At 43.6% G+C, this 17201-nt stretch overlaps 1 protein-coding gene across 1 annotated transcript in view; it reads right to left on the bottom strand.

Moving 5' to 3' along the window:
* The window catches only part of CEP135 (centrosomal protein 135), an 84136-nt gene that overhangs the window by 43333 nt on the left and 23602 nt on the right, over positions 1 to 17201 (bottom strand). Inside the window, exons 9-13 of the mRNA XM_074991819.1 lie at positions 11919 to 11984; positions 9552 to 9702; positions 8560 to 8753; positions 7947 to 8090; positions 5829 to 5972 (exon numbers count right to left, since the gene is read on the bottom strand). Coding sequence (XP_074847920.1) covers positions 5829 to 5972; positions 7947 to 8090; positions 8560 to 8753; positions 9552 to 9702; positions 11919 to 11984 — 699 coding nt within the window. The remainder of the gene's footprint in view (positions 1 to 5828; positions 5973 to 7946; positions 8091 to 8559; positions 8754 to 9551; positions 9703 to 11918; positions 11985 to 17201) is intronic.

Here is a 17201-nt window from a genome sequence, read left to right as displayed (position 1 = left end):
GAAATTTACATCTGCGCCTCATTAGCATTTTGCGGGCCATTTATTAGCATGCCACTTTTGGAGAAAGTAACGTGTAGAAATGACCAAACAGTGGGGCAGACCCCAAAGAGGGCCTGGGGTTGTTTTAGACTTGCTAAGACGTGGGGCCAAAGCCATAGATCCCTAGCTCTACCACCCACCCAGGGCCGAAGCCCCAATCCAAGCGCCCTGGACAGCGGGTCTCCAATTAGAGGCCCTTTGCTTGGGGCTGAAGCCCTTGGATTATCTATTTTGAGAGCCAGTCAGATATCCATTTTCAGAGTCTGGTTAGAGATGGTATCTTCCTGGGACTTTTGAGTGATGAAGACAAAAAGCTTGTTTGTGCGCTTCAGAAGGGTTTGTTTCTGCTCAAGTTTAAACATTCTAAACAATCAAGAATGTGCATAGCTGTTTCAAAATCATTGGCATGTGGTTTCAGGAAGAATGTTAGTAAGTGGATATGTTCATTTAAATGGAAAGAGGCATGTACTTGAGATAGAAATTTGGGATGTGGGTGAACCACAACTTTGTCCCCAAAGAAGGTGGTATAAGGAGGATCGGTCACAAGAGGTCTACGCTCCCCTGCCTGTCTGGCAAAGGTGATTGAAAACAGCCTTCCTTGTGGCACTGAAAGGTATGAGAGAGAGCAGGTAGCTCAGATTCAAAGGGATTGTGCATTAGTGTATTAAGGACGAGATGTAGGCCCCAAGGATGTGTTGGTCACCTGATATCAGGGTATAGGCCAGGATGTATTGCATTTATCTTTTGGTGACAAATAGGGTAGGCAAATAGTGTGGTCTTGTCCTCCTCTTGATGGAATGTGGAGATGGCAGCAAGATGGACTTTGATGGAGTTGAAGCAGAGGCCCACATATTGTAATTCAGCTATGCAGCTGAGGATCAATGAAAAAGGAGCAGAAGTTGGGCAGTATGTTTGTTCATGCACTAGGATGCATACCTCTTCCAGTTAAACAGCTAAGGGGTGCGTGAAGTAAGTTTCATGCTGTGGAGAAGGACAGTCCGCACTGGTTCTGAACAGTCTAGCTTGTCAGGAGAGAGCCAATAAGCAGCTAAGCTTTGAGATGGAGATGTTCTAGGTTGGGGAGAAGGATCTAGCAATTGTGTTCAGATAGGAGATTGGGCTGGAGGTGTGTGTGTGGTGTGTGCACACGTGTGTGCGCGCCAACATGCCCATGAAGAAGGGATACCATAGTTGCCTGGTCCATATTGATGCTATTAAGATCATGTGTGATTTGTCACTTCTGAACTTTTGTATTGCATGCAGACGGGTGTTGGTCCATCGGAGTGTCATGGTGTCTCCTCTGAAACAAGGTTTTTTGTTCATTTGTTTTTTTCCTGCACCCTTGTTAATATGTTGAGCTGGGGAAACCCCCCGCATTATAAAATGTTGTGTGGATGGTATCATCCACTTTTCACTTGTGTTGTATGATGTGGCAATAACTGAGTTTGTCCACACTGGTATTTTGAGTACCAGGTAGGTATACAGTAGATATCATGATGTTGTGCTGCAGGCACCAATTCCATAGTTTCATGGCCTCAGTGCAGAGGGAATGAGAGTGAGCTCCACCTCATCTGTTTACAAAGAACATGCATGTTACATTGTCATTCAGTATTCCGATATTGCTCCCTCTGATTATTGGGAGGAAGTGAAAGCAGGCATAGCGTATGGCTCTGAGCTTGAGGAGGCTGATGTGGCAGGTGGCTATGAATGGGAATCATAGTTCTTAGCTGATGACGTGGCCCATGTGCGCTCTCCATCCTGTAAGGAATGCATCTGTTTTCGCGGTGATAGTGGAAAAGTCTTGTTGGAATAGGACACCTCGGCATATGTGTTGGAGGAGTGGGAGGACGTCTATTACAGGAGTGCTTGACCAGGGCAGCATTGTGAGGTACTTGTGGAATCTGTGCCATTTTCATTTATATACTGAAGCCAACCAGCTTTGAAGGCTTCTCATATATATGTGGGCATTAGGGATGACAGAGGTAGACGCAGGCATATATCCAATAGCTGAAGGCAATCTCGGGCTGTGACTCACAAGCTGATGTGTATGGTGTCGATAAGATTGAAGATTGTCCCGAATATTTCCTGTGGAAGGTAAGGAATCTCCCACATGGTGGAGGTGAGGTAGGTTCCTATGAAGTGAATTTGTTTTGTCAGCATCAATGTTGATTCGTCTTTGAGTTGCAGGCCCAGGTCATGGAAGCACTGCATTATTGTAGAAGTTGCACAGAGGGCATGAGAATAGGCTGGAGACTTCAGTGGAAAGTTATGAAGCCCCGTTTCTTTAAGTGTGCCAGGAGCTTTGAAAAATCTCATGGTGCTGTGGAGATACCAAAAGAAAGCACATTGCTAATGGTCCTTCTCAAACATGAATCTTAAGCATGTATTTGCCAGGTGGATCAATTGTATGAAAATATGCATCCTGGAGGTCAAGAGCAGAAAACCAGTCTCCCTATGCCAGAATTACTGTAGAGAGAGTGACATCCTGAATATTTGTTTCTGTATTTATTTGCTCAGGCCTCAGACCTAAAATGGATTGCCATCCACAGGTTTTCTTTACTGTTAGAAAGTAACAGGAGTAGAACAACTTCTCCCTCCTTTGAGTAGGTAATGGCTCTATTGGTCCGAGGCCTATGGGGTGTTGTATCTTGCTGTGCAGCAATTGCATGAGAGAGGGGTCCCTGAAGAGGGGCAGAGTGATGGGGTGGTTGTGGGGTGGGGATGTAAATGAGACAGTATATTCTGAGTATATGATCTTGAGGGCCCAATAGTTTGAGGTAATGGCATCCCAATCATGGGGGAATGGTCATAAAGAGTAGGTGATGTGATGTCACTATACGCACTAGAAAGGGTGGATTGTTCAGTGCTCTTGACCAATTTCTTAAATATGCTTATCCGAGGCTTGACATTGGGTCACTCCAGATAGTGGGAAGGATGTCGTCTTTGGGCTCTGGATCTATGATGCTGTCACTAGTGCATGCCATATTGTATTGCTGCGGCTGGTGTGAGTAATAGGGGTACCATGGTCATTGATACTGTTGATACCTACACTGCCTTTTAACAATAGGCCTCTGGATGATATGGATGAATTTAGGATTTAAAGAGTGGCATGGGTATCCTTCATGGAGTGGATAATACCATTAAGTGCTGGCATGAACAGTTTACATCCACTGAATGGAAGATCCTCCATTTATGGCTTGGTTCTCCCTTGAAGATGATGGGGAGAACCAGGATGTATGACTCATTATTACTGTCGTGGCAGTGAACCTGGAAGCTGCATCTGCAACATCTAGGGTGGCCTAGATTGCTGTATGGGAATTAGTTGTCCTTCGGATATCAGTGCTTGAAATTATTCCCTTTTTTCCTGGGGCATGTCATCAATAAAAGTTTGTATAATTCCTGTGGCTGTACTTCACTAGTTGTGTAGTCGTCTGTTATGAATTGCTAGGTGGCAGAATAGCATACCCTGCACACAGAAGTGTCCATCTTTTTGTTTTCTTTGTCAGATGGGGATGCCTTGAATTGTTGCTGCTGCTTTTTCCTTTGGTTAGCTGCCTCACCCACTAGTGAGTTGCAAGCAGGATGTGTAAAAATGACCTCAGTATCCTTGGAGGGGATGAAATATTTATGATCCATACTCTTGCTCGTGGCTGTTATGGAGGCAGACATCTGCATTATGGCTTATGTGGACTGCATGATGGGCCCATTGATTGGGAGTGCTATCAGGGTTGATAACAGCTTGTAATGTGTTTGTTAGCTCATGGTGGGTATCTGAAACTTCTTCCACAGTAATATTGAGCTCATCTCCCATTCTCTTACAGAGGTCCTGGAAGTGGATGAAGTTGTCAGTAGCTGTAGAGATGGTTGGTAATTTGGCTTCCTGGGATGAAGGGGAGGCTGGAGTGGCCATGAGCAGGGTGTCCCCTGTGAATTCTGTTTGTAGCTGAGGTGCACTTCCACCTGGGGAGTTAACGGGGAAGGCTTGTGGATTTGCCTCCGCATTGTGGGATGGTTAGTTTGTCCCATTCGATAATAGTCCCATGTGCCCCAATAGGGTCAATGCCTGGGGAATGGTAGTAATAGTCCCATCAAGCGGGGAGCATGCCATGGGTATTGTGTGGCAGATGTGTTTTGCCTGTGTGGGACCCCAAAGTGGGGAGTAGCGTAGAGAGAGGTCTTATCCCTCACCACTGAATAAGGGTGAAAGGGCTATGAGAGTGACTGAAAATATGGCCCTGGGGGTTTTGGAGAAAAGTCTCCATCCAGGAGGGGAGTCCCTTAGGAATGGGATATAGTGAGGTCAGTGGGGCTTAGAAATTGCTGCTGAGTAGCGCTGAGCCACACTAACTGATGTGGTGCTGAATAGGTGTGAGGTATTGTGATCAGGTGAGTTGAAGGTGACACCGTGACAGCAGAGGGCTGTTTTGGTGACGTGTTATTTAGTGCTTCTGTCTTTTGTTCTTCTGTATGCCTGGGGAGGCTGAGGACTCACCTTTCACTTTGAAAGTTTTGCTTCTGTTTCCCTTGCCAGGGTCTGTCCAGAATCAGATGATGATCTGAGAGTCCAGAAGCAGAACGAGATTCACGTGCAGCTACATGCCTTTTCGAGTTTGTGCTTTCAACTTTTGGCAGTATAGGCATTTTGGAGGACGTGGGACTCTCCTGGGTAGCAGACACAGAGTGGCCATGTGATTCAGGGATGACCTCTCTGCAAGAGGAGCACCTCTGGAATCTGGGAGAATCTGGCATGTTGAGGGAACTTTTTTTCAAAAAGAGAAAGAATTGTCACTATAACTATGTCCAAATGAGTCTAAGGGGGTTGTTGAAAGAAGGTATTGGAACTGTTGCATTCTGTCTCTAGCCAGGGACAGGGGAAAAGAATTGAGGAGCCCAGGCCACACACATGCTATGTAAATTAGGGGTATTAAATGGGATTTTACTAGTTAACTGATTAACCAGGGGCACAGCCAGGAAGTTCACTCCTCCTGCTGAGGACACAGTCCACTCAGGTTGAGCAGGAAAAAAGCTCCTGTCCCTGGCTCACCCCATGCCCACTGCAGACCAGGGGTGATCCAACTCAGCTGGGGTGCCCCATACCCATGGCAGGCCCCACAGGGCTGAAGCAGCTCCCTGCCCAATGCAGATATGAGGCCCCTCCAGCTCCCACAGGTTAATCTTAACCAGTAAGCCTCATCCATTTAGGGTAAGGCTAACCATTAACATCTCTAATTTAAATAGTAACAGTTTGTGACTCAGGCAAAGTGCGTGTACAGCCTCAAGAGGGGTTGAGGAGAAAAGGGATACTGCTATCAGCATCTCCAACTGATGGCACCAGGATGCATTTGACCAGAGTGGAGCACCCACAGGGAAATCTCTTGAAGGAAAACAAAAAAACCCACAATATTATTGAGCATAGGTTTAATTTTTTTCTGTCAATAAACTGAAACAACATGCAGAAGTAATTGTAACAGTACAGCCATACATTTGGCGCACAAACATACTGATCCTATGCATAATTTCGCCTGACAAATGCATTCTTTGATGTATAAGGAGATTGTTTTGACAGGTACAATATTTAAAAAATTTGAATTTCCAGAGAGGTCCTTAATTCTGCACAGACTGTACAAGTGGTCCAGTGGCGGTTTCACGGGAGACAAAAACTGAAGTTGCACGCTCTTAATTATGACCACATAAATAAGCAACACGTTAGAAGTTCCCCTCAGAAATCACAAGGGTAGATATTCAAGAGATTAACATAGAAGGCATTATTTATTTTAACACATGCTCACCTTTAGCCTCTCCCTTAGGCTTTCTTTGTCTGCCACCATTCTTCTAAAGTCAGCTAATGCCATGTCTCTTTCCTCTTCCACGTAACTTTGAGAAACTAAGGTATGCTTTGCCTCTCTTCTCAACCTATTTAGTTCATCTTGAGACTTTAAAAAGAGTACTGCTTAGTGGTATTCAAATATTCAAAAACAATACATTGTACACAATGCTAAGAAAAATTACATACTGATTTTAATATTTTTATTGCATTAGCTATATTGCATTTTTCTAGTTATATCCTAGACATCCAGAAAGTGTTTTTAAGACACACAAAGGCAGACTTCCTGATTTTCCCACACAAACCTCATGATTTTGCTCTTCCTTATGTCCAAACTGTCTTCAGTTGTCTAGTTCCTCGCCTTTCCCTAACGTCTATCCTCCCCTCCCGTACTCTTGAATTCTACCTCTCCATCATTTAACTTTCGTTTTCTAAATACCAAGTACGTTGGGTACCATTTTAATTAATTACTCTTCAGAAGTACAAGAGTTGCAAATGAGTTTACTATATACTGTAGAATCATCATTTGATAAAATGTTCCAAAATGCACCTCCTTAAAAATATTCCTAAGGTCACATATTTGAGGGCATAAGATTTTAAAGTTAGCAGTTTTGAGGATTCTATCCCATAGAGTACTATAGCATAAATTAGGTAAAGCTCTATAACTGGATTTAAAAATATTAGGTGACCCAAAGTTTATCTACACTGCTCTGCAGTTCGGACTAGTTATGAACAGCAGTACACACCAGAAGTGTTGTGTTCTAATTCCTCCATGTGGACTCTGCTGGCACAAACTAAAAGGTTCTTAGTTCACATTAACAAGAATTAGAAACCTTTTAGTTTGCTCCTGTGGCATGTACACATGGGAGTTACAGCAAAGCACTGCTATTCACACTTCTGTAGTAAAAGCACAGACATACATTTAGTTTAAATATTAACAAATTATACTAATAAGGTAGATTATAATTTTAATTTCTATCTGCCTTCTTTAAGATTTCCCATAGCACTCATCACTGAGGCTATGATTCAGTTACAAAGATCACAGATTCCTTTATCTTTACTTCATGACTTCTTCCAATTCAGAAGTCAGCAGTTGAAATGAGGGCTGAAGCTGGGACTATGAGGCCCAGCCATACTGCAACTAAGATGGGATGGCTAGAATCAAGATCCTGCAGCCCCCGCCCCTAAGCTTCCAGAGGATGGAAGGACTCCAGCCAGGCTGCACGCCCAGGCTGCATTTCCTCCTGTCCCCAGTCTTGTGTCTTCTGCCAAAGCATGCAGCCAAGAGTGCAAGTTCATGTTCTGTGACGTCTCAAGATGATGAACCCTCCTCCCAGCCCCGGCTTGGCTGTGGAACTGGGGTTGCATGCTGCCTGTGGCTGCGCCCCCACTGCACTCCAGCAACATGGTTTCTGCCAGGGAATTGCATCAGGGACTACAACTCTGGCAATATGCTCCTGCCCCAGAGTGACTCACCATTCTGGCTACAGCCAGTGCTTGAGGGGGCTGTGGCTAGGGCCACGCACCCTGCCTCGCAGCTGTGGTCAGCTCTGGTGCAGGAGCTGTGCATCCCTGTAGCTGCACACCCTACTGCAGCCACTGGAGCCGAATCTATGTCCCCACCTTGGTGGAGATTTTTGCCTGTCAGCCCCCATGCTGTATCACTTCATTCCTTCCTTCTCCCTTCCCCCCACTGTACTTAGTCCTGCCCTTCATACTCATCACTGTGGTTTTCAAGGACATCACATATAAATTAGATTTGCACAGCAAATATACTAACTGAATTCACAAAGACATAGCAGCCACTACTAGAATTTCTTTGAAGTTAGCATGCTAACTTCAAAAGATACCAGTTTGTTACAAAGGAATAAAAATCAGGAATTACATAATTAACAAACAACTAAATTCGCAATCCTACTTCAGTAGTTACAGCTTGTTATATCTTGGTTGGTCTACGCTCCTAGGAGCCCACCACGTTGAACCCTCAATTCCTTCAATCTTAGCTTTTTTAATTAATAAATGGTATTGCAAGGTGTTAGTCAACAAATTCAATGGCAGCTAGATTACACCCTTGGTTTCTTACTTGTTCATAAAGGTCTTTTAATTTGTCTCTTTCTGAAGTCAGTAATTTGACATTGGATTGAATTTCTATCATATGTTTTTCAAATCTATCCAACATAGATTGTAGTTCGTCTCTTTCCCTGGTAATCAACCTCAGATCTTCACTCTGCAAAGTAAATCAAAAAGAATAAATATATATTATACATACTTACCAGTAATATCTGTAAAAAAAATGCATTTCTAGGAAAAAGTCATCAAAATGGAGGCCCAATCCTGATTGCACCTTTATGCTTTCCTGTTAATACAAACAAGGAACAGTTTTTCCAAAACTCAACAAAACAAACAGGATATGTCTATACTGCCAGCCCATGCCACCTGACTCAGAATAAACAGCTCAGGCTAAAGGGCTGTTTCACTGCACTGCAACTAGACAGTGCCTTAGCCCAAGCCATCTGGCAGAGGATTTTTATAGACTGAGCACTAATAGAAGGCTTAAAAATGTCAACAGTAAAAGACGAAAATTAAGCCTACTATTATGGTTTGCAGTTACTTATTCTTAATATTGGGAATGCAACTTAAAAAGACAATTAGGATAATTAATTTTCTGCAGTTAATATTTAGACAGGGAGCATTACCTTTTCTGGAGACCTACGGCATGGGCTAGATCTTCGTTTTATCATCTTTTGAAGATATTCTAGCTCTCTTTTATAGTAATCTCGGTCGTCTTCTAAAGTCTTCACAAATGCATCTAGTCGAGACGGTGACTTGTCTCCAAAAGCTATGCCATATTCTAACCTCATTCTCTCTACTTCTAAGACAAGTTCTCGTTCTGCAGACGATAGCACCCAAGAAATAACAAAATTCATGTATATGAATAAAAGATTATTTGAAGGAATTCACACTCAAGTTAGTCATTATTACTAAATATTACTAAAAAGTCCGATAGAAGATAAAGTACATTTTATAACTGACAAAACTAGAGAGTTAATAGTATATGCCTACAATTTATGACTTTGAAGTGTTAGCTGTATTTCCAACATATTACAGACAGAAAGGTAAGCAAAAATCACACAGCAAGAGACACACAAACACAAAATAAATGAAACAGTAGCCACAATCATCATATTGAGTTCCACGACAATTTAGTTTGCATTAGCAAGTAGAGTGTACTATTTCAGGACATCATCTATAAGGTTAATAAAATTATCATGAATAAATCCATATAGGAGGCTGTAAACCACCATTCTATAGCTAAATTACATCACATATACACAGCCCTTTCTTTTTGTGCCAGTACTTGCTAGTACTCAGTACTAGCACCTTGGCAGCCCCAGGCACAGGATTGGCTCTGGGGTGGGGAGCCAGCTGAGTACCAGTTCCTCTTTTTTGTTTTGTTTTGTTTTGTTTTTTTTTTTAAAAAAAAAAAAAAAAAGCACCACATATATATAGTATCGGTGCTGAAACATTTTGATGAAAAGCCTTAAGCCTTCAAACAATTATTTTTATTTCTACATATATTAAGGGGTGATTTAGTGTTACCACCAGCTACAGAGTTAAAGATAAATATTTTTAGGATTTTATCTTAAAAATATGCAGCACTAAAGGGAATCAATATTTAAACATTTACCTATAATTTCAAAGTTTTCGACTTTTTCTGAAAGCCTTTGCTTCTCTTGTTCAAGCTGGTTTAACAATAGTTCAAAATGCTGTTTTTCATCTGTTTTTCCAAAGAGTTCATCAGCCAGCCTCTCTTTTTCTCTCCGACATGAACTTAATTCCTGAAATAAAATTACTAAAAGAGTTAGTAGATTTCTAGAAGTGTCACTAAAAAAATTAAGCAAAGTATTTTAACAAAATAATTTAACTGTTTTTAGCTTTCTAATTATGAGCAGATGTTCCTACTGTTTAACATACTCCCCATACAAAATTTTAGGTGTCAGTGAACATATATTGTTTTGGTGCCATTTTTTTACTACAGCCAAGTGTGAAGTAAAAATACATTACGCTATCTATATACTGAATTCAGAACCCTGCAGTCATCAGCGAAATTAAGAATCAGGTCAGTTTCATTCTACTATCTCAAGAGAGGCAAACTATTTAAAAAAAAAAAAAAAGAGGCAGAGAGGAACCAGCAAAGGAAAGAAAGTACAACTAAAGTGAGAGATTTAATAAGTGTGTATGAATAAACAATACAAATCAAATATTTTACATTTGCTAATTTAATTGGCTTTAGTTAAATAATTTGTATAACAATATTTTCTTGTATTCACCCTGTTCTGCATTTGGTGAAACACAGTTTAGTGAATATCTTTCCCCATATTAGATCACCCAACTCACTGAATTGTACTATTTACATACAATACTTGAACAATACCGCTATATGATGTGTTGTTTTAAACTACATGAAACTGACTTTAAATGACATGGGCCTCAGGCAGTTTTTGATCTGGGGTGTTAAGTTTTGTCTTTAACCCAGCAATTGCTGGATAAAATGCTCAAGTCCTGATTTTAATCTGATCAGTTTCTATATGAAGAATCTTCTCTGAGATATCCTATTTAGTTGGAGTGAAAATAATTATATCATTATAAATTAAGGATTATGATATCAGGGAAGAAGATATGATAATACGGATAACTCAAGGAAAAGACTGTCTTTTCCACATAAATGTCCTATGTACTACAACTATGGCTGTCAATTAATCACAATTAACTCAAAAAATAAAAATAAATAAAATCACAATCAAATTGAAAATTTATGTAATATTTATGTAATATTTTGGATGTTTTTCTATGTTTTGATTACATACATTTCAATTACAATACAGAATATAAAGTGTACAAAGTATAATACTTTGTCTTATTTGTTATTACAAATATTTGCACTGAAAAACAAGAGTTTTTTTTTTTTTACTTCTTACAAATACTGCGATGCAATTTCTATCACTAAAGTACAAATTACAAACACACATTCTTTTTTAGTACATAACTGCATTAAAAAAAAAGCAATATAAAAAATTTTGAGTGGACAATGAAAATGAACATGTGTTGATCCTCACTGCTTTGGATCATTAATGAACAGAATCTGTCATCAGTAAGGACACACATTCTCTGGAATGGTGGTGGAAGCATGAATGGACATACAATAAAGATTCACAGCGGACATCTAAATACCTTGTAATACCAGCTGCAATAGTATAATGCAAACACTTACTCTCACTTTCAGGTGACATCATAAGCAGGAAGCAGGCAGCATTATATTTTGCAAATGTAAACAAACTTGTTTCAGTGACTGGCTTAAGAAGAAATAGGACTGATACGACTCGTAGACTCTAAATTCTCCATTTTTTTTAATTTTTGAAGTTTAATTTTTTTTTAAATAATTCTACATTTGTAACTCATGATAAGAGAACACTACTGCTCTGGTATTATATAAATTAAAAATACTATCTTTTGTTTTAAAGTGCAAATATTGTAATAAAAATAATAAAGTGAGCACTGTACACTTTCTATTGTGTGATGTATCTAAAAATCAATATATTTTAAAAATGAAGAAAACATCCAAAATACTTAAATAAATGGTATTCAATTTTTTCTGTTGCTGGACAACCCTAAATACATGTAGAAATAGATACAGAAAGAAAACTATATTGTTTAAAAGCAAATTGTCTATACAAATTTTTCTTTAATTTATTTAACTTCACTACAAAATTATAGTAAGGCTCTTTCAGCTCTTCAACTTTGGAAATGATATTCTAAGCTATTTTATTAAAGTTGTTAGATATTACAGAAGATATTCATGCCTATATGCTTTTTCTATTTTAAAAAGGCTAGCAGCTTTCTTCATTCCTATAATTTTAACAATTTCTCTCTTAAGGATGAAGGTGTAAAACATTCTATATAAAATATGGTAAACAAAAATTAAAAAAAAACAAAAACAAAAAATTACTGGATTTACCTGAAAAAACCCTCAATTTGAAAAGATTGTTTTACTTACTGACTTAAGTTTTGTTATTGTTTCTTCAAGATCCTGTATTTCACTGTGTTTCCTTTCAATCTCTTTCTATTAATCAAAGTTAACATAAATTAATAAAAATAATTATTACAATTCAAAATCATAGCAACAGAGAGAAAGCCATGCTAGTCTATATACTATCAAAACAAAAAAGCAGTCAAGTAGCACTTTAAAGACTAACAAAATAGTTTATTAGGTGAGCTTTCATGGGACAGACCCACTTCTTCAGACCATAGCCATACCAGAACAGACTCAAAATTTAAGGCACAGAGATCCAAAAATAGCAATCAAGGTGGACAAATCAGAAAAAATAAATTATCAAGGTGAGCAAATCAGAGAGTAGAGGGGCAGAAGAGGTGCGGGGGTGGGAGGCAAGAATCAGATTAAGCCAAGTATGCAAACGAGCCCCTATAATGACCCAGAAAATTCCCATCCCGGTTCAAACCACATGTTAATGTGTTGAATCTGAATTTTTTTTTAAACTCAAAACATCCTTAACATTATGTACAAAATATTTTTGTGAAAACATAGAAACCGCTTTTTTAGTAAATTGCATTTGCTAAATTTTAAGTACATGTGGTTACCTACCACCAATGTGTTTTTGGGGAACCAGAGCGTGACCACGTGTGAGACCTGTGCAAGTCTTGGGAAGCCAGGGAATGACATTCAGGCTACATCTAACCTACTGCACTGCTTCAAAAGGTGATCTTTTGGAGGGTACCTTCCAGAAGATTGCCTTTCAAAAGAGCGCGGCCACATGTCAAAAGTGGATTGAGATTACGATCTGCTTTTTTGAAAGCCTGGTCTGCTCTTTTGAAAAAGAATGTCCACACAGTCCAGGGTGCTCTTTCGTAAAAACAGGCCAGGAAACACCACGGACAGGGTCGCACAGTGGACAAGCCCTTCCAGGCGCTGCAGCCAGCCGCTCCCTTAAAGGGCCCTTCCCAAGCACCCTCGCCCTGCACATGTTGAGGGCTGCTTTGCAACACAGAGCACTGCAGAACTCAAACTTGCAGAGGAGTCACTGCGGAGAACACTATGGATCCCCAGCAGCTCCCTGATGGGGAGCTCTTCGAGGCCATGGTCAGCCTGCTGGCCATGGTGATCGTGGTCGTCCTCCAGAGGCTCCAGGAGGCCACCCACATAGCCACCTTCCTACACATTGCCCCCTCCCCCACAGCAATGGCCACACCCCCAACTTAGGTGATCCCACCAGCACCTAGTGGTGGAACTCCCTCGTGCTGGGGGACTAGGACAATGACCGCTGGCTCCAGAATTTCCGCTTGACAAAGCGGACGTTTCTGGAGCTACATCACTGGCTCACCCCAGCTCTTCAGCACCAGGACACCGAGATGCGGCCCGCACTCCCTTTGCACAAGAGACTAGCCATTTCCATCTCGAAGCTGGCCACCCCAGACAGCCACCAGTCAGTCAGCCACCAGTTTGGGGTGGGCAAGGCCACCATCAGGGCCAACCTCATGAAGGTAAGCAGTGCTCGGGTCACACATCCACCATTAGGAGGAGGCTTCCAGGCAAGGGGTACCCTTGGGGAACCTGAGGCATGGAGCACCCAGCCATGCACCCACAGGCATGTTTGCCATCCCCACCATGCAGGTTGTCAGGATGATCAACACCCTCCTCCTCCACCGGGTCATTTGTATCGGGGACCTTGACTTTGCCTTCATGGGATTCATGAAGCTGGGCTTCCCCAACTGCTTCAGGGCGCTGGATGGGACCCACATCACTCTCAGGGCCCTGGACCACAGTGCTGGCACTTTCATCAACTGCAAGGGGTACCACTCAGTGGTGCTCCAGGCCCTCATCGATGCCACAGTGCAGTTCATAGACATCTGCATGGACTGGTCGGTCCAGGCCCACAATGCCCGGGTGTTTAGGAATTCATTGCACAGATGCAGGATGCAGGAGGGGACCTACTATCCCCCGCAGGACCTCCTGGTCAGGGACACAACCATGCCCTTCTGCCTTGTGGCCAATGCTGCCTACCCCTGCACCCATGGCTCATGTGGCCCTATACAGGACATTCTGACCACACCCAGCACATTTTTAACAGGCGCCTGAACCAAGCCCAGTACATGGTTGAGTGGACATTTGGGCTCCTGAATGGGTGTTTGCGGTGCCTCCTAACATGCCTGGAGGTCGCCTCCACGACATGCAAGCCATGGTGGGGGCATGGAGGCAGCAAACTTGGAGAGGGGTCCTGGGGTGGGCACGCTTAGTCCTCCACAGAGGTGGAGGGCTATGACCTGCACCAGGTGCATGGGCACCTATCGCCCTGGCTCTGGGGTCCCTGTTGGGGCTGGGACTACAGGGAGGTAAGGGCATGGGAGGGGTGCTGTGGCCATGGGCTTGGCGAGACATGGGGGGGGGAGTAAGATGGGGGGCTGGTTCACCCTGGCCCAGCAGTGGCTACGAGCCACTGGCCAAGTGCCAACCGGGCAACTGGAGGGAGGTTGGGTGGGAGCAGGGCAGTGATGTGAGAGTCAGCAAGAGAGGGGGTCTGGGTGTGTGTGCGGGGGGGAGGGGCTGCAGGATTGCCTGGCATGGGAATGGGAGGCTAGGACAGGAGGGTGGTCACAGCTTGGATTAGATTGTCCAGGGCACCCACAACCTAATCCCAGACTGTCGTCTCCAACAGCAGCCACTCCCATAGCATGCTGTTTTGCTCTCACAAGGCAGCTGTGTGTGCAGCGGCCTCCTCTTCATGGTGGCACCAGCAGTCGTCTCTGCTGTGGCCCTGCACAGGCGTGGGAGCTGGGGGTGGCCCAGCCCCCTCGCCAGCTGCTGTAGGGCTCCCTTGGCTGTCGATGGGTCTTGTATGGCCCCCAGATGATGGAGCTCTGGAAACAGAGGGATGACCTAACAGTTTCATGACCCAGCCCCAGGGGCCATGCCCCCCGCTCTCTATTGCCATGGGCCCCACCCTCCATCTGATGTTCTGGGAGTCCTGAGAGATCCCAGGCACTAGGGGTCCCCACATGGGTGAAGCACACACAGGCTTCGGCCACACATGCCCCTTTCCCTCCCTGGCAATGCGCCTGTGGTGCTGTTCAGGGGAGCGGGTGCTGAATGTCGAGCATGGCCAGCTGTGGTGCATCTGGACTGGGGCCAGCAGCTGCATGAGCAGCCCACTTCCATCTGTGGCAGGGGCAGGCACAACTCCCCATGCCCTGGAGCATCCGGAATGCCCAGTACCTATTTGGCAGTCCCTCCAGGAACTCGGGGGAGGCCAGGGTGGAGACGTCCAAGCTGGACAACCCGGAGGAGATTGCAGTGACGAGGATTCCATCACTGGAGCCCTCATCTTCGCTTAGGGGCTCCATCTCCTGCTCCAGCAGCCAGGGAACAGTGTCGCTTGAGGGTCCTGGGTGGTCCTCTGTCTATCTCTGGCCCAGCGGCATCCAGCTCCACAATCAGCAGAGCCACCTCCTTCGGCCCAAGGAGGCGGTCCAGCTCCTCGAAATAGGGTCAGCCGGTGAGCGTTGCCTGCAAGTGGCTAGCTGCATCCCAGGCCCAGCAATACACCAGCTCTTTAGCTTTGCTGCATACCTGGTCTGCCATGTGGTGGGGGTCCCCCCCAGGAGATCAGGCCAGTGGATAGCTGGCCAAATGCCACACCATTCCAGCGCTATATGCCTGTCTGAAGAAGGACCTCCTCGTCGCCCCAAAGTCCTAAGAGGTCCTCTGCCTCTGTCCAAGAGGGGGCACTCTTCTTGGGGCCCTAGCTGGACTCATAGGAGCCATCCGCCAGCTCAGAGTGGGGCCCCTGGGGTGCACAGGGATCCTGACCATTGGCCATGGGGGTGGTGGAGTGGGTATTGCAGGCAGAGCCTGAGGAGGAGGGTGTGCTTCTGGAGGCTTGTGCTCTCCCTGAAACCAGCACACTCTTAGTTTCCTGCCACAGGGTTTCTGGATCCATGCACTTTTAAACATGGCTGGATGCAGAGACCACAGAGCTCCGCTGGTGCTGGCAGGGGCATCTCTGTGCTCCCGCTGGCCAGTACCATGGAGGACTGCTCTTTCAAAACAGCAGCCCATGGAACATCTACACACATTATCTTTCAAAAGAAGGTGCTCTCTCTGAAATGGGAATGTAAGAGCAATTCCAAAAGAATGCATTTTGCATATAGAAACTCTGCAGGATATTTCTGAAGAGGCCCTCCTTTTGAAAATTATTTCAAAAGGACTTGCTAGTGTACGCACCTCCTCATAGAAACCCAATTCCCTTCCTGCAGGCCTCTGCTTGAATCAAAGACAAAGCACTGAAACTGCCAGGGACAGACACACCTAAATCCCACCAACACAGGTGATTGGATTAAGGAAACACCCCTAGCCTCATCTGCATTGAAGATATGGAGATGTCTTTCTGGTCTTAGCATACTGTCTGGAGACCAGCTTTTCCAAAGCAGGAACCACACTGAACTATGGGATACCCAAAGCAGAGAAGCACTACCTGATGGGAATCTCTGTTCCAGATTCTAATGAACTCATCAGGCCTGCTCACACCCAAATTAGTTATTAACAGACCAATTCTAGTAATGGATCCTATTGATATCCAAAATATTGAAACTGCCTAGATGCATTGCGAGCTCTTTCAAGGAACATCACCCATAGCCAAGCATGATCAATCTCTATTGTCTCACCTCTGTTTACCATAATCAAATACAGTGTTCTTCTTGAACTATCTTCCTGTACCTACAAAAACTCCAACCCTTGCTCATGAAACCATTCTGATGCCTGGATGTAAACTCTACATCAGTTCCATTGAGACTCCATCACCTCCTATCTGATCATGCTGGGGGATCTGTTAGTCTCCTGCCCTCAGAACACACACACCCCCAACTACCATCACTATTTGGGAACCCCAATAAATGCAAGCTCCACGGAGTGGTGAGATCTCAGTCTCTCTCTCTCTCTCTCTCGGCATAGCCTCCTGACCTTGTCTGATGTAATAAGTTATACGGTTTGCTAGCCCTAACATTTGTAATCATTTTATTTAGTATTGTAACTTTTAAATATATATTCACTCCCCAGAAATACATAACTTTCATTGTTAAACTGGTCGCTTTTCTCTTTTTCTCTCTCTCTGGCACATTCTTCCCTCCTGTAACCCCAAATAAATGAGCATACCCCAGAGTAACAGGCAAATCTGGTAACAGGGTACCAATAAAAATATGAACTTAATAGCTAAGAATTTACTAGTCATTACTTACTCAGTCAAGAGCTTAATTTCCTCATATATTTATT

Source organism: Carettochelys insculpta, chromosome 4 (genome assembly GCF_033958435.1).
Source record: "Carettochelys insculpta isolate YL-2023 chromosome 4, ASM3395843v1, whole genome shotgun sequence".
Lineage (NCBI taxonomy): Eukaryota > Metazoa > Chordata > Testudines > Carettochelyidae > Carettochelys > Carettochelys insculpta.
Note: the sequence above shows the minus strand (reverse complement) of the source record. Positions and strands in the feature narration are given on the sequence as shown.